General features: G+C 38.7%; 2 protein-coding genes across 4 annotated transcripts in view; one reads left to right on the top strand and one right to left on the bottom strand.

The window, feature by feature from the left end:
- Window positions 1–22,105, top strand: part of LOC129733887 (uncharacterized) — a 302,189-nt gene that overhangs the window by 254,212 nt on the left and 25,872 nt on the right. The window lies entirely within an intron of this gene.
- LOC129733885 (tachykinin-like peptides receptor 86C) overlaps window positions 12,631–22,105 on the bottom strand; it is a 230,652-nt gene continuing 221,177 nt past the window's right edge. For all 3 annotated transcript variants that reach the window (XM_055695465.1, XM_055695466.1, XM_055695464.1), the window contains exon 11: window positions 12,631–15,219. In XM_055695465.1, coding sequence (XP_055551440.1) covers window positions 14,852–15,219 — 368 coding nt within the window. In that variant the 3' untranslated portion in view covers window positions 12,631–14,851. The remainder of the gene's footprint in view (window positions 15,220–22,105) is intronic.

The raw sequence follows: 22,105 nt of genomic DNA, 5'->3' as shown, positions 1-22,105 counted from the left end.
TCACGAACAAAACAATAGATTTTTAGACTGAAAAACCTTAAGTCCCGTTGCCGCAAAACAATAGCGCATTGACTGGTTGCCAGCTGAAAGGTTGTTTTTGATTATTTCTGCGACCGTTCGCGCACTATCAAAACAGAAAAACGTGCAAATGTTATGTAATTATACTGTGACAGACACGTTAAAGAAATTTTTCAATTATTTTATAACTTGGTAGTAAAACTACAGTGGGCGGTCTTACCCTGTTTACCCCTACACACTTCTGCAGGTCAATAAAATCTGCACACGGACTCTGAAAATCTGCATTTTGCAACGCAAATCTAGTATCCCTGATTCGGACAGGTAAACTTATTTTCGGAATCAACAGCAATGTATTAAAAAAACTTGTGGATTATCTTCTTTCCTGCTTGATTTCCCATGCGCGCTGGTTCGATTCAAATGGTGTGTTAATGTGTGTCATTCCAAGAGAATCGAAGGTGAAATCTTATGGATGTGGTTGTGATATTGGCGCTCGCGAAAAAATAACACTGAAGGAAAGTTTCAGATTGAAATGGTCTGTTCAAATTTTCTTACTGTAAATTGAACTTTTGATTGAATCTCATTTTTGATAGAGAAAAGAACTTTTTCTCGTTTTGTGGGGGCCCCAAAAATGGGGGGGCCCCAAAAATGGGGGGGCCCCAAAAATGGGGGGGCCCGGGGCCCGGGCCCCCTGGGCCCCCCCTTAAATCCGGCTCTGATTATTAGGGTGGGGAATCGTTATATGGAAAAACCGAAACTTGATAGCAGAAAGCCAGAACCAAGTTTTTTTTGTTCTATTTGGAGCCCCAAACAATCCTAAATTTATCGGAAGTCGATTGGTCTAGTCTCCGCTTTTCAAGTTGTTTACCTAGGAAATGCAGAGAAAAAAAACTAATGGATTTCATTTTTTTCCTAAAAAAAGGGATGAACTCTTGTGAGACTAATTCATGACATATCAATGTTGTTGTGCTCCTTTCTGCGGCTGACAACATGAATTAAAGTAGGTTATTACAACAACATTGCGGTCTTTGCACAGACGTGTCGCTCCTTTTTACAACCAATCACCGCATAAAGTCATCCAAACAGATCATTCCCACGTCCACGCATCTACCACAACCGTTATCGGCGTGGAGAAGTGAAAAAATCGGAGCACCGATAAGTGACGAGGTCGAGCCAAACAGGAACGACCTGGTTATACGAGAACCTAATTCATGAATAGAATTTTAACAGAAAACATTGAATCGCCTGCATAACGCATGTAAAACCAACATCAACATCAGCAAACACCGTGTACTAGTTCGTACAATAGTCTTTTCATGTTTGCCAGTATATATCACTTATTTTCATACGCAAACGCATAAAGAATGTATGATGAAGATCGAGACAAAAACCAGCAGGGAAAAACCCGAAGTTGCAATCCATACCCGCGATATTTTCTTGCACTTTCAGTGCGGCGTAAGATAAGGCATCGAACATTTTTACTGAGTATGAACTCGAAAATCAACACAAAAAAAATCTAAACAATAATTTGTACTTATTTTACTGAATATATTGAATTTGTTGTATATTCGAGCGTCTCTGCATCCTGCAGCAACTGCCAAATACTACAAAGTATACAGCCCTAGGGTTGTATGAAATGGTGACGTGAGACAAAAAAAATAAGTAGACAGAATCATTTCGTTAGTTTAGTGACTAACGTATTTTTATAATCAGCCTTTTCTTAATTTTGTTTTAGAAATATACCAACAACACTTGAAAAAATATCGTTCACACTTGGCGGGTACAATTGTAGTGCTTTTTTTTGGGCAAACAACTCGTAATGCGTCTAAATCAGAATTAACTCTATCTCCTCAAATACTAAACCTAATAATACTTACGTTGCCATAATGAATGATTTTGTCGTGTTTAACTCTGATTAAATCAAATTTATTATATGAGTCTTACTCTGAAAATAATATCGAAGCCCTAACATAGGTTCTCTAATAGGCAAACATAAAAAAATATGTTAAACAATATTGATCAACAATTACAAAGAAGTCAAAGTTAAAATGATTTTTTTTTTGCTTGACTGTGCAAACACTTACATTCGCTGTATTATAAAAGTTACTGAATCAATCTTAGTAAATGGATCAAAAATTCGCAAGCATTTGCTCTGGATCGTAGCAAGCTGCGACCGCGAGTGGATGTAAACAAGTTTTCGCTTGTGATTTTTCTGTGTATTTCTAGAAAATTCGCTAATATTTCTTGGTTTGTCGTGCTAAAGTGCGAGTGCAAGTTGGAGAGAATTTCAATCCCCATTTTCTTCGCTGTTGTGCGTGGATCTTTTCCGTTTATCACTCTATTTAGACCGTGATATGCCAAATACAGAGAAAATGTGTGCTATTCAGTCATTAATATTGTTATGCAGTTCTGAATAAAAGCTGCAAACTGGTGCCAAAAGAGGAAAGTCATTACTTAAAAGAATGTTTTATTTATTTATTGTAACCTGCAATCATGAATGCAGCGTTGTCACTAAAGCAGGTATTAGACGAAGCAAATATTTGCTGTTTTTCAATACAGATTTTATTTTGTGCAAATAAAAATCGTACCAAAAATAGCAAATATTTGCTTCGTCTAATACCTGCTTAAGTTTTGAATAAAATCTGGCAAAACGAAAATAAAAAGTCTGGCAAAAATCTGTCACTCATTTACTCATTTTTGGATAAAATTCTTGGCAGAATTGAAAGTGATGACCTTTTTTTGCTCTCGCCGGGTGTAGGTAGGTAAAGACCAGGCACGGCCCATCTCGCAGTAATGACCTTTTTGCGAGACGACGCGGATGAAATCTGGCAAATATCTGGCTCGTTTACAAATATCTGGCAGATTCAGAGGTTTATCTGTTTGTCTGGCGCGCAAACAGAAATCTGGCAAAATCCAGATTTATCTGGCACAATGGCAACGCTGCATGAATGTGTGAAGATTAGTCAACGTTGTGCCCAGGGTTGCCAATGTTCCAGTTTAAACTGGATTCCTCCTTTTTTCATCAAGTGATCCAGTCAAACAGTTTATTCCCAAAATCTTCCAGTTTTTTGAGATATTTGCCAGTTTTATACAGTTTTTTTATTCACTGAAGCTCCGATTGATTTTCGGAAATATTTTTATAACATAAATTTTGTAGATTGATAAATTATTTTGACAACTCTCAACAGCATTTTCAGTATTCTATCTTCTCGCACGAAACACGGTCAAATTAAAGATTGCATGACATGATTGAGATAAAACCAAACAAATAGATTTTACCAGACCATAAATTTTTTTTTATTTATTTTCTGTTGCGTAGCAGTTAAAATATTGTGAGAAAAATCAAATACCAAGAGATAGCGAAGTCAGAAATAATTGAAATTCAAACTTCACTGATGTAATGGTAGAAAATGTTGCTCAATTTTTATAATTTTGAGATAGATTGATTGCGTAATTTTAAATTTTGCTGCTGTTAGAGGAAATTTTTCAGTCCATAATTTTAACAATATGTAAGCCCGAAACAAAACAGTTCTGATTAAAATGAGTAATTTTTTGAGAAGAGTTATCTCTTTAGTTGCTGTATAAAAAACTGTCACTGGATTCAGTCCCCATAACAGAAAAGCACTCTCACAATCATTTTTTTGCTTCTTTTGAATTTATTTGGAATCCAGTTTTTTCCAGTTTTTCCCTCAGCCTTTTTCCAGTTAAATCGAAAATTTTATTGGTAACTCTGGTTGTGCCAGACGTGATCCAGTAGAATGGCACAATAATGCTTCTTGGAAGCAGCCATTCCATCCGGTGGCGAAACGCTTTTTCTCAAAAGTGCTAACCATCACCAAGGAAACGACGTGATTGTTTGTGTGCGAGTCATGAAAAAAGTAACGGAATGCTCTGTTCGCTGAATGCTGACTCGATGTATAAGATAAGTGCTTTGTGTTTATATTTACGAAAACGTTTATTTATAATTTTGCTCAGTGGTTGAGGGGTTCTTTTCCGGATCTTGAGTACATTTTTCTTTATCCTTTTCAAGATTCAAATAACTAAAACTTTGACATAATTTTGTAGGTATTTTGTCGAGCTTCATTTCATGATTTTTCTAGCTTTTGAACAAATTATTTTGAGTGAATATTTCGCAGCGTCATAATTCTTTTTTAAGCAATCCAAGAGTGTTTAACCCTCCGCAATGAGCTCGGAATTATTCACAAAATGAACCTACATGCCGTTTCATGAGATCATTGAATGAACTACAGCATATTGTTAACATCGACATGTCGCCTGCAATCTTGGAAAACAGACTAAGTTTATATTCAAGAGGACAACTTCATGAGTGTTAATTGATTGTATTATTGTCTTTAATGTATTGTATTTTAATATTAAGTTTAGATAACGGGCCTAAAGCCTACACATATTCCAGAGCAAAAAAAAGGAAATCATCCTCAGTACGATTAGTGGTACAATAATATAAATCTGAAACGCCCCCATCGGCATACCTTTGAACTAAATATAAATGTCATAACATAAACTTATTGGTATTAACCTAAACAACAACTTTGCCGAAGATAGTATGACTAAAAACTAATCATGATGCCCACATTTTCGTAACGCGACATTATTTGCAGGAGACTGTTTTGCGTAACGCGACACCATTGACACACCGAAATGTTTTTGAGAACATTTCGCTAAAAATTCAGTGTTTTCTGTGTTCATTTTGTTGGATTTTGTCTCCGGAACAAATGTCTAGAAGAAACCAGGGATCAAGAAGGTTGCAGTGCATGATACAACTATCTGAATTGCTAAACCAACCCGTCATAAGAAAGTACATTTAGTTGGCATTATTCACGACCTGTTTAATCATATGCTCTTGAAGCTAATTTCTAATATCCAGCCTAAAATGTACGCCAAATCCGGTTCCTCATGGTGTCGCGTTACGCTGGAATGTGTCTAATGACAACTTCCGGTTTCTGGAAAACAGTTCAAAATGACTGAGTACCACCCAATATGAATATCTTCGAAATGAGAAAACACCCGAATACGACACAAGATGAAACAATTAAAAATGTTCGAAATTATTAAACTAAGGGAAAACCCAAATTAATCCAGCTAACAGTGAGACCCATCCTTTCTCATTCGAACTTATTATTTGTTGAAATAGATTTACACGAACACTTCAACTTTCAGAAAATAAATACACCTTGATAATGTTTGCTGGATTTATTTATCACTCTAAATAAGAAACTTTTGGTAACCAACAGTGAACCATCATTTAAGATTCTATTATTCATAGTAAGATTATTTCCCTATTATAAATATAACTTTCTTTTCACAACATTTTAACCCCGTGATCAATCTTTATTATTCATCAGTTTACCCTCAACTAGCCCGTTCGTCTGATATCAGTAATGTTCAAATTGGTTGTGTAGTTTCTGAGATAATGATGTTTCGTTATTTTCATATTTTGATACATTACAGACAAAGTTGCAGTCCGATTATAGTAAACTCCAATAGCGTGTTACGAGGCAGCTAGACCTTTCATTTGACACTAATTCTGTGGAAATCGGTTCAGCCATCTCTGAGAAACGAGAGTTAGTTTAAGTAATCTTCGGAATATGTTTCTTTTCAAAGCTAAATTTCACATTTTTGAACATAACAGGCACAGTAAAAATAAAACACTTTGTTTCATAACCCAAATACGTGGGCAAAGCTCCATTGAATTAAAAAATACTACAAGGTATACAGTCCTAGGGTTGTATGAAATGGTGACGTGGGACTAAACACTGTAATTAGGGGATTTTTTGTTCCAAAATATACAGAGTCCGCAGACAGAATCAATGTGTTTGCTCGGTGACTTTTTTTTCCTGTATGGTCTTCCTCACTGTGACCAGAAACGTAGATCTATTGTGAGATAGGCCCGGGTGTCTGCTGTATCCCGCACTTTTGTTAATAGCAATACCGCTATTGAGAAGTGGCATGCTTATTATTGTTGTTCATCAGTGCTTGTGTGTAATGTGATACTCTTCCTTACACGCTTACTGTTCTACTATACCGATACTCGTTCCACTTGCCAAATATCACCAATTATAATTCCCTGGAGAAGATTCGTCGTGCGTCCATCTGGCCAGTTTTATTGATAAGAGGGACTTATTTTTTGATAAGAGGAAGTCACATAAAGGTATCGTAGATTTCAGCGAAAAGGAAGGGTAACTGGTGGGGAACCTGAGAATAAACCCATGCTTAAGTCCTTTTTGACATCGGATGGCCTGGTTCTACTAAGTTTCGAACCCACGACCATCCGCTTGACAAAGCGGACTCTGTAACCTTGCGGCTACGCAGCTCCCCTGCTCGGGTACTTACGTACTTTTATTTTCAGCCTTAGAAATATATTCAACAACACTCGAAAAAATATCGTTTATGTTTGGCGATATTATGCCTGTAGATTTTTTTGTGCATTTGACAAAGCACAAGCTTATCGTTCTTGTTGAAAAAGTACCAAGAATTGCTCGTAATGCGTCAAAGTCAGAATCAACTCTATATCCTCAAAAACGAAATCCAAAAATACTTACGTTACCATAATGAATGGTTTTGTCTTATTGAACTTCGATTAAATCAAGTTATAATATGGATTTTACTGTCAAAATAATATGGGAGCCCTTACGAAAGTTACGGGCTTCAAATGGTGAGTAGACAACCTGGAAGGAGCGTCAAACATAGCTTCGGCCCTCACAAGTTCCTATCTCACACCTCCACGAGTCATATGATTACACTAGACTGCCGGTTGAAACATGGATACAACTGGTTGGTGTTGCCTGGGCAATGTTGTCATCCGACAGTAGCTAAGTGAGAAGGTGCGACGCGATCATTGGCGCGATAACCATATTCCGGCGGTGGAGGAAATGCTTCGCCAACCCGAGCGTCTGTCCACCAAGATGGTGCGGCTCAAAAAAGCGTCTGATCTCCTGATGTTAGGAGCGGCTGATCAACGTACTGGTGTCAGCGTGGGACTCTAATCAGAGCTGACACGATGGCCCTCCGGCGAGACAGGGGGTTGGGAAAGGCCCAACAAGCCGCCCCGAAAAACACAAAATGTTGCAAATATCGAAGAAGTTAATACGGATCGGAACAATCGGCACAGACCTAGGCGACGAAATAAGGACTACGATTGGAAACTCGGTACATGGAACTGCAGATCGTTGGGCTTTCACGGCTGCGACAGGATCATTTATGATGAACTAAATCCACGCAACTTCGAAATCGTAGCACTGCAGCACTGCAACTTTGCTGGTCGGGACAGAAGGTATGGAAAAGCGGACATCGAGAGGCTACCTTTTATCAGAGCTGTGGCACTACCAACGAGCTTGGAACGTGCTTTATAGTGCTGGGTAGGATGCGCCAACGCGTGATCGGGTGGCGCCGATCAGTGCGAGGATGTGTAAGTTGAGAATTAAGGGCCGGTTCTTCAACTACAGCATCATCAACATGCACTGCCCACACGAAGGAAGAGCCGACGATGAGAAAGAAGCGTTTTATGCGCACCTGGAGCAGGTGTATGATAGCTGTACGCAACGGGACGTTAAGATCGTCATCGGTGATATGAACGCTCAGATAGGACGGGAGGCAATGTACAGACCGGTTATAGGGCCGAATAGCCTGCACGCCGCATCAAATGATAACGGCCAACGATGTGTGAACTTTGCAGCCTCCCGCGGTATGGTAGTCAGAAGTACCTTCTTCCCCCGCAAAGACATCCACAAAGCCACCTGGAGATCACCTGACTTACAAGTGGAGAACCAAATCGACCACGTTCTAATCGATGGTAAATTCTTCTCTGACGTCATCAACGTTCGCACCTACCGCAGTGCGAATATTGATTCGGACCATTACCTTGTTGCAGTATGCATGCGCTCAAAACTTTCGACGATGCGAAACACGCGTCAAAGTCGCCCACCGCGACCAAACATCGAGCAATTACGGGACGCCGAGGTTGCACGGGAGTACGCGCAGCAGCTGGAAGCTGCATTACCAACGGAAGAGCAGCTTGGCGCAGCTACTCTTGAAGATGGCTGGAGGGACATTCGATCAGCCACAGGTAGCACTGCTGTAGTGGCGCTTGGTACTATGGCTCCGAACAGGAGAAACGACTGGTTCGACGACGAGTGCAAACAGTTAGTGGAAGAGAAGAATGCAGCACGAGCAAGAATGCTGCAACACCAAACGAGGGCGAACGTGGAGCGCTACCGACGCGCACGGAACAGGCAAAACTCGGCCTTACGGAAGAAGAAGCGCCAGGAGAAAGATCGAGATCGCGAGGCGATGGAGGCACTGTACCGTGCGAATGACACACGAAAGTTCTACGAGAAGCTGAACTGTTCCCGCAAAGGCTATGTGCCACAAGCCGACATGTGCAGGGACCTGGGCGGCAACCTTCTCACGAACAAGTGTGAGGTGATTGACAGGTGGAAGCAGTACTACGATGAGCACCTTAATGGCGATGTAGCAGAGAACGACGACGGAGTGGTAGTAGATCTCGGTGCACGCGCAGATGACGACAGAATCCCAGCCCCTGACCTCCAGGAGGTTAGAGAGGAGATCGGTCGGCTGAAAAACAATAAAGCCGCTGGAGCTGACCAACTCCCCAGCGAGCTGTTAAAACACGGTGGTGAATCACTGGCTAAGGCGCTACACTGGGTTATTGCCAAGATTTGGGAGAAGGAGGTAGTACCGGAGGAGTGGATGGAGGGTACAGTGTGCCCCATCTACAAAAAAGGTGACAAGTTGGATTGCTGCAACTACCGCGCAATCACGTTGCTGAACGCCGCCTACAAGGTACTCTCTCAAATTCTGTGCCGTCGGCTATCACCGTTTGCAAGGGAATTCGTGGGGCAATACCAAGCGGGATTTATGGGTGCCCGCGCCTCCACAGACCAAATATTCGCGGTACGGCAGGTCCTACAGAAGTGCCGAGAGTATAACGTCCGCACATCACTTGTTCATCGATTTTAAATCGGCATACGACACAATCGTTCGAGACCAGCTATGGCAGATTATGCACGATTACGGCTTTCCGGATAAACTGACACGGTTGGTCAAGTCGAAGATGGATCGGGTGATGTGCGTAGTTCGAGTTTCGGGGACACTCTCGAGTCCCTTCGATTCTCGAAGAGGGTTACGGCAAGGTGATGGATTATCGTGCTTGCTATTCAACATCGCTTTTAAAGGTGTGATACGTAGGGCTGGTATCGACACGAGTGGCACGATTCTTAGAAGGTCTGTTCAGCTCTTTGGCTTCGCCGATGACATTGATATTGTAGCACGAACCCTTGAAAAGATGACGGAGACGTACATCAGACTGAAGGCTGAAGCCGGACGAATTGGACTGGCCATAAACGCATCGAAGACCAAGTACATGAGAGGAAGAGGTTCCAGAGAAGACAGTGTCAACCTCCCGCCACGAATTCATATTAGCGGTGATGAAATCGAGGTGGTAGACGAGTTTGTGTACCTGGGCTCACTGGTGACTGCTGACAACGACACCAGCAGAGAAATTCGTCGACGCCTTATGGCAGGAAATCGTGCCTACTTTGGACTCCGGAGGACGCTCCGCTCGAATCAAATCCGCCGCCGCACGAAGTTAACCATCTACAAAACACTGATCAGACCGGTAGTCCTCTACGGCCACGACACCTGGACTATGCTCGTGGAGGGCCAACGCGCCCTTGGGGTTTTCGAACGAAAGGTGTTGCGTACCATCTGTGGTGGAGTGCAGATGGAAGATGGATCATGGCGGAGGCGGATGAACCACGAGTTGCATCAGCTGCTGGGAGAACCACTCATCGCTCAAACGGCGAAAATCGGGAGACTACGGTGGGCTGGGCATGTCGTTAGGATGTCGGACGACAACCCGGTGAAAATGGTTCTTGATAACAACCCGACTGGAACAAGGCGACGGGGCGCGCAGCGAGCAAGGTGGCTCGATCAAGTGGAAGACGACCTGCAGGGCCTCCGCAGACGACATGGCTGGCGAGCTGCAGCCATGGACCGAGTTGAATGGAGACGACTTCTTCGAACAGCAAGGGACACTTCGGCCTGGAGCTGACTGGTATGGTAAGTAAGCCCTTACGAAAGTTCATTAATTGGCAAACATAAGAAGATATGTTGAACAAAATTATCAACAAGTTTCAGCAAAAAATCGTAGCAATCAACAATTCCATTTGTGTTTTTTGCTTGACAATTTGATTTTCATTTGCCTACAATTACATTCGCTGTATTACGAAGACAACTAATAAACGTTTATTATGGAAAAGTTTAAAATAATAAAATATCATCTAACAATTCTAAAATGTAAGAAAAAATTCGGAATGAATCTAAGTAAATAGACCAAAAATTCACAAGCATTCACCAGCTCTTACTTTTCTATAAATTTGTACATTTAGAAATTTAATCTTTCGATACTATCCGGGCACGATTATTTAGTGAATATTGAAGATAACACTACATAAATATAACTTATAACCGTTGCAAAAATGTATAATTCTTGTTGAGTAATTTATGGTAATCATTTATGGTTTTACGTGAAATTTCGGTTTTCGAATTTTTTTTTTGATGCCAAATGACTTAAAAACGCATGAAACGTCATAAATTGGCGTCATCTGAATTTTTTTTTGCAAAAATCGACTCTGGGACTAAGTCGTTTTTTCAATTGTGGAAGGCTGAGTTCAAAATGTTTAAAATTTATCTTTTGAAATTGATCACTAGTCTCTCGAAATAGCCTGTGTAATGATATACACTATAACTATCATACATTATGTTTCATTAGGGTGGTTCATTTATTCGGCATAGGGTGGTTCATAATATTGTGAAAAATGAGTATAAAATGAAAAAAAGCACTTCAACAAAGTTGTAGATAATAATTCTGTCTTTCCAAAAAAATTATTTATTCAAAAAAAAAAAATTAAAAATTAATTATTCAAAAGAGCTCATTTTTTTAAAATTGGATTTTTCAATTAAACCTACAAAAGATTACCAAAACAATTAAACAAGTCCGATCATTGAGAAATCAAGAAAAAAAGTTTCAATTTAAAAAAAAAATCTTTGAAAAAAATTTTTTTTTCATTTTTTTTTAAAGGCATATTATCTACAACTTTGCCGAAGACACTATGCCAATCAAACAAACCGTTTCAACTGTGAACATTTTAAATTTCCAATAGAGCACTCTATTAGGAATTAAAAATATTTTTTCAGTCAAAACGGTTTATTTGATTGGCATAGTGTATCTGGCAAAGTTGTAAATTATAACTTTGTTATTCAAAATAAACAAATGTACCCTGTGAAAAAAAAAAATTTAAAAAAACAATAACTTCTTTTTTCGATTTCTCCATAACTGATTTCGTTGTTCTGGTAATCTTTCGTAGTTTTTGATAAAAAAAAATCAGTTTTTTTAAATGGGCTGTTTTGGATAATTAATTTTTAACTTTCTTTTATTTTTTTTTAATCAATAATTTGTTTTAGGAGTGTATTCTTTTTTAAAGACAAAAATATTATCTACAACTTTGCCGAAGACGTCACACCGCTCAAACGAACAGTGTTGGCTCTAAAAATATTTGTAAACATCAATACTCTTATTTTTTCGAACTAAATTTCTATTTTTAACAACGGCTTTTTCCCGTTAACACGCAAGTTCGTTAAGCAGACAGTATGTGAAGTAGGAAAAGCGGAAAATAAGCGAACTGGAAATAGACCAAAGTCAGTCGGCAATAGAATAAGTCGGCAGTGGAATGTGATACGATATAGATTGTGGAACAGTACCACCGTCCCCCGTAGTTTAATTGGTCGAAACACCATGCCGGAGACAGGGAGATTGCGGGTTCAAGTCCCGTCGGGATGCGGTATATTTTTCCAAATCTGTATCATATTTCCAGTTAGCTTATTTTTCGCTCTCCCTACTTCACATACTGTCTGCTGAACAATCATCAATACCTATCCGAAATAGCATTTTTCAATAGCTTTTCAAAAATGAGTTGTGTTTCAAAAAATTAATCCAATAGCACAAAATGGCATCTTTTGCTTTTTATAGGCGTTTTTTGCGTCTATGCAAAGTTTCAGCCAATGGGCACGTTCACGTTCCGATGATGTAAACTTGACAGAAAATGTATGGTCGAACTGTCGAAACGACTCAAACCCAAAAACAACGAGTCAATTGTGTTGCGTATCTGATTGAGATTCCTTTACTCTCATTATCACTGAATAACATCGATACAGTCTATTGTACGATTATATAAGCCAAATTTGTTTTGTAATATCTTGCCATTTTACATGGTATTTTTTTCAATTCAACATTGCCACCCTAACGACAATGATATAACAAATATTATATTTTCAGGAATTTTTCTATTGGTATTCAGCAAAAGTGATTTTTTTTTTCATTTTATACTCATTTTTTCCAATATTATGAACCACCCTATGTCGAATAAATGAACCACTCTAATGAAACATAATGTATTCGATGCTAGTCATAGTGTATATTATTATACAGGCTATTTCGAGAGACTAGCGATCAATTTCATTAAATAAATTCTAAATGTTTTAAACTCCGCCTTCCACATTTGAAAAAACGGCTAAGTCCCAGAGTTGATTTTTGCAAAAAAAATTTTTTCAGATGACACCAATTCGACGTTTCATGCGTTTTTAAGTCATTTGGCATCAAACAAAAATTTCGAAAACCGAAATTTCATGTAAAGCCACCCCCCCCCTTGGGTGATTTTTCGGTTTTCAAAAAGGCCAAACTTCAATCGCGTTGCGCCACCCCATTTTAAGTCCGATTGAGCTGAAATTTTGCACAGGGTGTTTTTTCGAGCAGGTGAACATTTTGTATAGGGTTTTTTTTTTTTTTTTGAAATTTTCTGGTCACTTTTTTCCATACGATGATTGGCACCCTTACCAGCATGTTTTCTTTCAAGACATCAGTTTTTAATACATTTTAACAGCAGGTTTGGGGATTGTTCAAGAATGGGGATTACTTCATACTTTTCGGAAAACTTTTACCTTCGAGACATCATATTAGTCTAAGCTCATGGAAGCAAGAATAAATTGACCTATTGGGACGGGGAGTCACTGTCAATTTTTTTCCGATATTGATACAGAGAATATCACAGGGACAGGGGGTTGGTGTCCATTCACGTCGATTGTGTTAGGAATGCTTGCATGTAATTGATACATTGTTGGCGTCAATTTGTTATTGAAACTTTTTATCAATTTTACCGCTAAGCAATGAAATTAGAGTAATAACTAGCTTATTACAAAATCATTCAACATTTTATTTTATGTAATAAATCGTGATTCAACAACAACTGAAGGTTTCTTCATCAGCACTTTATGGGTGCCGAGTTTTTTTCCGCATTCCACAAGCATTATTATTTTACCAGGGGTTTTTGAAATTTGTAGCTTATCTCTGAAGAGGGGAGGGTTCTTTTGTTCTTACTTCAAGATAACTTTCGGTTTTGCTCAGTTCCATTTTTCCATGTTTCCTCGATACATTGAAAATATTTCACTTTTAAAATATCTTTCTCTATAGAACTATAGCACAAATACCGATAGTGGCGGTCGGTTTCACTTTTTTACTAGTTCTTTCGTCTGCTATTGAAGACAGTTTTTCCTGCTTCGCATTCGAATGAACATGTATACTACAACTTTTTTTTATTCGAAATTATTTGCTCCGCTGAAAAAACTTCAGCTCTTTTCCAGCATGCTGTAGAAAAGCTGGAAAGAAATCACGACAGAGTTGATTTTACCACCGAATGTTAGATATATTATGCTAATGCATTTGCTTGCAACAACTGCAATGGAGAACTCAATCAGATTTGCGTAATCCCTGTTTGCTGTGCACTTCTCGGCTAGGAACATATACCTAGATACTCACTTTACTCTCCACCATCATCATTTTTCGCTTGGTTAAAAACCCGAAAAATAATCCGAAACGTGCTTTGGAAGATGTAAATGATTCTCGAACTTTCTGTTCAAGCTGATCGTAGCCGGAAATAGAAGCCACAAATGTGCAAACTTCGTGGTGGTGGAAACTTTCCGTCAGGATAATAAGAAATTTCTTTAAAGCATGAGAGTTTTACTCTACCATGCTTCACAGTTAATCCGATGAACAACTTTTGTATTACATACGCATTTTAACGATGGAATGAATAAATAAAATGCTCAAACTTTCTGATTGAAATTCTTTAGTTCCTTTTTTTGCACAATCAATGTTCGTTTTGAATGTCGTAAAACTTTGTCTGAATAATTTTCCGCTACTTTGTGGGGAGAATGTTCGTTGTATTAGCATAGATAACTACATGTTGAATTCCACGTTCCCTTTTTCGTACACTCTCGCAGAAAATATGAAATCTCTGGCTAACCAGCGCGAAATCGTAACAAATATTTTGTGATGTATACTTCCGCGATACTAACAATTTTTTTTTCTAGTTATGTAAAGGATGCACCAAAGTATGGTCTCTAAGTGTATGGTGCATTTCTTTTTCGTTAGGCAGCGGATGATTTACGAGCACGGAACATTTCGCTAACCACTTCATGCCCAACACTGCAAATTTCGATTCCATATCAATTTAAATTCGATTTAAAAACCTCTGTCCGCACTTGACCTCGTTCCGATTGTACTAAGAGAGCGTTGTCATCTCTCCAGAATATGTTGTCACTCATTCACCTCATAGTCCACAACAGATCAAATAAACAGCCAACGAAAAGGCATAGCCTTCCTAACAATATCCTAAACACTAAAGCACCCATCGAGTGTCACCTGCTCCCGGCCCTGCCTGGCCGCTTAATCGTACTGTGGGTGTCAAGAGTACTCGTGGCTGGCATGGCTGCTGGACGAATGCTCCCGGTGCCGCACCAGATCCTGCGCTGAATCCGGCAACCGGGGTAGAAAGTTTAGCGCTTGCAGGTCGGAAGTGGTGTCTGGCGGAATTCTTGCACCCAGTGCGGTCGAATCTAGTGACATTTGCTGCTGCTGCTGCTGCTGCTGTTGCTCTTTGTTGTTGCTATCCAAAACGTTAACCACACTGACCACCGAACGGCAGGGTCCGGTGTGCAGTAGATGATTCCGTTGATTCTGCGGTGGACCAGCGGGCCCCGTTCGCAACCGGTACTCCTCGGCACTGTGATACTGCTGCGGGCGCCATCGCACCGAGAACGATCGCTGCCGGTCTGTTGAAATGGGGAGGGGAAAAGGCTTATTAATTATCCACTAATTAGCAGGAGTTGGTTTATATAAAATGCTGCCGGCGTTTTATCGAAATTAAATATTCGCCACCTGCTTCGTATCCGGCAGATTTGCGTAATTGTCATGAAAATTTCACCATTGTTTTTATCTGTTTTTGGACGATTAAACATCAGCTCTCTCTCTTTCTCTCTATAACCGTGTTATTTGTTGTGACGGCCGAAGGACATGAAATGGTCAAAACAAATAAACTGCCAAGGACATTAAATTTGGTGCACCGATACAACTCACCATAGCCTCGGGGCAAAAACCAATCAGAAGCTAATTTAATTATGGGTACAAGTAAACATTATAAAATGGGGCAACATTTATTTTACAAATCAATCGACGAAGACCTTTGTTCATGTGTTTGAAAAGAAAATTAAATCCCTGCTTACCTATGGCTACTTGAACACCAACGAACAACGAATCACTGATTGAAAAAAGGTTAGTTTTAATTATAAATTGAATTTTAGCTCGTAGTCGGCAGCGAAGATAAAAAATTTGCCCTTAGTTCATAAGATACTTTTACAGTATATTGCGTTGTGCCGTGTCAAATAAATGTTATTTTACACATTTTCATATATTTCAAGTTGTTTTTTTTTGTGATTAGAACACAGTTTTGCTGTTGCGTTATTATCTGGTATAAAAATTATAGTTCATGAGTCTATTCTAAAACAACTCAATCAAGCACCTATTCCAGAACTGTATCTTTCATGAAACAAAAATCTAAAGAAAAGTCATACCGTGGCTGAACCTGCTTTCATTAAAAGACATCTAAACCGCTTTGTGACTAAGTTCTTTACTCACTTTCCGTGAGCTTCCAGAACTCTAGCCTTCACTAGCACCTGCGCGTCTGGGAATAGAATTAGAGAAACGTCGACGAAAGCTTGCACTGTCGTTTGCCTTTTCCATTTGTCACCATCACAAATCGGATCTGATGGAAATCCGATATGGTACCATCTGCCAGAATATGGAATGCAAAAATTGGAAATGCAACAGAGCGGATTTTTTTTTTTTTACTCTCAGTGCTTAGTGTCCGTTCCGTCTGCTGAAAGAGCTCGAATCGCAATATCCTTTCTTTGCAGCTTAAAGGTTGGATTCTGTAACCCACCGACCGGCAAATATTCGCATCGCCAAACTGGAGCCACGGAATAGAGGGCTTGTGCGTAAAGGAAAGAATTTTAACAGCCTGTGGTTCCGTGGCGACGTTGAATGCTAAACGGAGTGATTTATTTCGACGGAAGCAGGTCCTGTAATCGCTTCGTGACATGACTGCTAACTCGGTTCAGAGACATACCAGCGATTCTCTCTTGGCAGACCTGAACGTGTGAATGTTCCCTAATGGGTAAATTCTGACGTGAACTTGAAAATGGGGCGTAACGGCGAAAGTCTCCTGCCAGCAAAGGAAATAAAACTATCGAACGGTTGGTTTACGTTTGCAGTTACGACCTTTTGTTGGTTTGAGCTAGAATTATCCCGAAGAATGTTCGTATTCAAATTAAATGCTGGAGAGAATTATCACGTTCGAATACACTCGAGACCGCCGAAAAATTACGGCTTCTATCTCACGAAACGTCAATGTATTAAGGAGCAAAAAATATTTCTGTGGTAGTTTGATACCCCTACCTGCTCCAGGAGGGAGGGCCCTTCATATAAAAGAAACACAAATATCTGTATAACTCGAGATTTATTCAAGCAATTAGAACCAAATTTGGCGAATGGTGGTTCTCAAGAGCCACAAATATTTCTGTGGTAGATTGACACCCCTCCCTTTCCTAGAAAGGGGGCTTCCATACAAATGAAGTACAAATTTTTATTTATTTATTTCGTCAAGCAAATGTAGACTACAGTTATAATAATACAATGTTTTCTTATATTCTATACATTATTTCCAGTAGTTAGTCGTTTTTTTATTTGATTTCGGCCCATGGTGATGTCGATATTTTCGCAGTGCTGGTTATAGTGACGCATCATGCGATTTATTGGGCCATTTTTTGAGTAGTTTGATCTGTGAGAATTTTCCGGAAATATTTTACGATTTCTTAATTGACGACTGGGTGCATAAAAATTTAGTTGTGATAATAATTGAGTAGATTGCACGCGTTGAGAAATAATGTCATTGATAAAATAAAGCATTGAAAGATCGCGGCGTTCTTTAAGTGCTTGTATGTCTATAAGCATGCAGCGTGCTTCATATGATGGTAAGGGAAATGATGTCCAATTTAGCTTACGAAGCGCGTACAAAAGAAATTGTTTTTGGACAGATTCAATGCGTTCTTCATGTGTGGCAATATAGGGATTCCATACAATGCTACAATATTCCAGAATTGGTCGGACGTATGTAATATATAATAGTTTGATTGTATATGGGTCTTGAAAATTGTGGCCGAAGCGTTTTATAAAGCCCAGCAAACTATTTGCTTTGTTGATAATTGTATTATTATGTTCTATGAATGTGAGTTTGGAGTCTAAGATTACGCCTAGGTCCCTAACGATTTTGCATTTTTCTACTGGTTGGTTTCCTAAGAAAATGTTTGTTGGTGGTGTTACTGTTTTTCTGCTAAAGGCTATTGAATTACATTTTTTAATGTTGAGTTGTAATAGACTTTTGTTGCACCAAGTGTAGAATACATTAATTTCATTCTGGAATATTTCGAAGTCTTCTGCATTGGTTATTTCTATAAAAAGCTTCATGTCATTATTTCTATAAAAAGCTTCATGTGCATATACAAGCACGTGTATTGACTTAAGAAGAAAGGAAATGTCATTTACGTATAATATAAAAAGAAGAGGGCCCAGGTGGGAACCTTGAGGAACCCCAGAAGTTACTTCTATTGGGTTTGAAAAGGAATTTTGAAAGCGGACTATTTGTGTTCGTTTTGTTAAGTATGACTGCAGCCATTCCAAAAATTTTGTTTCAGTTCCGTATTTTTCGAGCTTGAAGAGTAATAATGGTATGTCGATTCTGTCAAATGCCTTGCTAAAGTCCGTATAAAGAGCTTCTACGTGGTTACCGTTGTCCATTACAGTCAGAGTGAAAGTTATGAATTCCAAAAGATTTGTGGTAGTTGATCGGCCTTTGTAAAAGCCGTGCTGTTGAGTTGTAATTTGGTGTTTTACTTGTTGAAAGATTTTTTCATTAATTATTGATTCAAATAATTTTGGAATGCATGAAATAATGGCAATTCCACGATAATTACGAATGTCAGATTTAGCGCCAGATTTGAAAATTGGCACTAAATATGAGGTTTTCCAGAGTTCTGGGAAAATTCCATTCTTCAGGGACATGTTAAAAAGGTGTTGTAAGGGTGTAGATAGTTCTTCTGCCAAATTTTTGAGAAAAATTGGAGCTATTCTGTCAGGCTAGTTTTTCCGGAACAGGTAAAATTTTCGACGTCAAGCATTCCAAAAGTTTCTCATTCTGGGCTTCTAATTTAGCGTTCTTTTCCTTCAACATGTCGATCTCCTTCTTTAAGTTCTCTGACAACAGCTTGTACTTTTCAACTTCTTTAGCTATTCCATAGATACAATATAAAAATCGAAAAGATTTGTAGAATAATTAATTGTTTTTATAGATATGAAGAATGTACCTGGTAGAAGACTGACAATGACGTCCTCTGAACGCGAACCAGGCTGCACATTTTCCTGCTCAGAAAGATCAATGCTATGACTCGAGAGGCCGTTTTCAACCACAGATCCGTTTGTGTTTAAATCTAATTCATCAGAGTCCCATTCATGCATAATTTCTTCGATGAGCGATGTTTTTCTGCTGTATGTCCGGGGTTGTGATGGCGAACTTCCAGAAAAATCATTAGTATTGATTTTATCGGAGATCATAACCATGGGTATATCAGACAGTCCTGGTTGAATATCAAACGATTTCTCCACATTTTCTTGAATCCTTTTTTTAGCTGGTGATTGTTGAGGGATAGTATCCTAAATGATTTTTGAGGTTATATTATAGCCTGAAAAATAACATACTTTTACCTATAACTCCGCAATACTTTCCAGCACGAAACTGGCGTTTTTGTTCGCAGCCTTTTTCAAAACTCGTTTCTGCACACCACCGGTCCTTTTGCGTGCCATCTTAGACCAAAAAAATGCGATCGTGGGATCGTACACGCGCTCAATTTTTCTCGTTGGTTCTAAAATTTCACTATCATTTACGAAACAACGTTGAAGAAACAGAGGGGGTAATGTGAATCGAGAACAGAGATGCCATACTAACCAGCAAAAAATTCAAGTTGTTTTTCCCGTCGCCTAAATCACGAAGCACTGCCAAAAAAACGGTAACATCAAATTCGGCAAACCTGTGCGAACTGATTTCAACATATTCGAGTAATATAAATTTAAAATTTAAAGAAACATTTGAAACCTGCAAAAGGTCTGATTTTTTTTAAACCCTGCAAGTGTGCAAGTTTATCAGAAAAATATGCAGCTCTGGCATGCCTGCTTGAGAGTAAAGCCGCCCTGGTTTGATCAAAGAAAATGAAAGAGAGGTATGCCAAACGATTATAAGCGTGGAACTAATCTTGTAGTAATGATTTAGTAACCACTGTTTAAGTTAATCTGCATGCTTGCAACCGACATATTAATCAGTTTTTACTTTGTTTTATTTAAATTTCATTTGAATGCTTTTTTAAACCAACATTTTACATTTTAGAACCGCTCGTAACAGACTTTTCGCAAATCTCTCTTCTAAATAATTTCGCGCTGAGAGAGTTACGGTGCTGCCACCTTCAATTTGTTTATGAGTGCAGAGGATAGGAAATTTTTCAAGGGTGAATGTGATAATGATAATGTGATAATTTTGGTAATCTTCTCTAAAATTCTCATACGGGCATTTCAAAACGTGTGAAGAATGTGATGTTGCGAACTACCTATATTATATATACTTTGCAAAACAACTATATGACGACTGTCAGTTCGTGGAATGGTCTTTGTCTTTATGTATACAGTCTGGCGAATGAGAAATCTAACAATTCGACACTTTTTTCAAGCAAAACCTTCAATCGTGACAAAACAAGAATTTAACTACGAATATAGAATAGAATATGCAATTTTCTCAAAAAGGCCAAAAGGAGAACATGAACAAATTGAGTGATAACTAAATGTTAGTGAGTTAATTAGTATTAAAATTAAACGAAGTTTCGATCTGATTAAGTAATCGAGAAGTGTGTCTTTAGAATGTACAATCATTTAGACAATAAATCATTGCACCTATATTACATGTTGATATTAGGCATAGTTTACAGTTCCAAGCGAGGTGAAAAATTTGACAAGTGAAAAAGCCTAAATTTTCGCTTGTGAAATCTGTCGTGAAAACCCGTTTGTGGAACACGCAGGTATTTCACCAGCCTGCAGTTTACAGTTTAAGTGAAGGGAAATTCACGAGTTAACACTCCGAGTGAGGTGAAAATTAGCTGCAACTAGCAGAATATATACGCACGCAAGTTTTCGCTTGCTGCTTTTTTCACTAGCGTTTGCATGCGTGAAAAGAGTAAACCCAAGTGAAAAAGATGAGATCCATAATCTTCGATTTCGCTGGATCGAATTTGTTTACAGTTCCAAGTGAAGTGGAATTTTTGCAGGTTGCATTTTTCACGAGCGTGAAAAAATGACCATTTTGTATGAGATTTTCAATTCGCTTGAAACTCTAAATAGGGCTTTGCGTATTAAACCTGCATTAATTCCGACGCACTTCTCCTACGACTTAAGAGTATTCAGTGTTAATTCCAGATCCAACCTCATGTTGCGTTAATCTTTGGGAAACCTGTCAATTTGTTCCACCTCAATACTTCAGATTGTCACCGATCCGTTTATCCGCCAGGCTATGTGGATATTGACTATATTGGTAAAAAGTCGAGTCAAATACCCATAGGGTTAATTTATCGGTAGTGTACCTGCATCCAAATGTGGACTTTCTCATATCTAACTCATAACAAGCTTGACTAGTTGTATTATAGTAAATATTGTCTGATTTTTGATGCAGCTGTGAATAATAACACTTCGTTTTCTAACATAGATTTTTATAATAATTTATCATTACAATGTTCATTTACAAAATGAACGACACGAAAATGCCCATTATTCATACAAGCACCCTATAATGTTCATAATGCATTGAGTTGTCAGTCATACGAGCAATATATTTGTGTCAGTGCGTCTTGAACTGTCCTACAGATCAGACGTTTTTTCGGTTGCTTGTGGACTGGTCTTTGACTGCCTATAGCTTCAAAGTTTGTGTTTTGTCAGTGTGTCTTTTAAAGACTACCTGAAAGTTATTTCCCATCAGTCTTTCTCAAGACTACCTTCTTTTGAATTCAACATTTGTTTTAACTTTTTTCGTATCACCTGAAATGGCTGGACGGAAAAAGAAACCTCGCATCGCTGCGGGGAGGAAAAGAGAGGCATCTCTTTCTGACACTTCGAGTGTCTGTAGTGACAATCCTTTTGATATTTTGCCTGAGCATGAAGCTGGTGAAATGGAAGTTACCAATAATGAAACTATACAAAATATAAAATCTTTGAAAAAGGAGAAAGTTCCACCTATTGTGGTAACTATTTCTTCTGAATTTAATATATTCAAAAAGGAACTTTCAACGTTTGTTTCTGACGTTAAAGTTACCTATCAAATTGGCCGTAGAGGTGAATGTCGCTTATTAGCCGACTCAGTAAAGGGTCGTGATCGTCTTGTTCAGTATTTAACTGACAAGATGTACAAATTTTTTACATATGACACCAAGAACGCCAAGCCGTTCAAGGTTGTCTTGAAAGGTCTCACCAACGATCAAACCGTTGATGAGATCAAACTTACTTTAACAGAATTAC

This window comes from Wyeomyia smithii, chromosome 1 (genome assembly GCF_029784165.1).
Source record: "Wyeomyia smithii strain HCP4-BCI-WySm-NY-G18 chromosome 1, ASM2978416v1, whole genome shotgun sequence".
Lineage (NCBI taxonomy): Eukaryota > Metazoa > Arthropoda > Insecta > Diptera > Culicidae > Wyeomyia > Wyeomyia smithii.
This window is presented reverse-complemented; position numbering and strand designations above follow the sequence as displayed.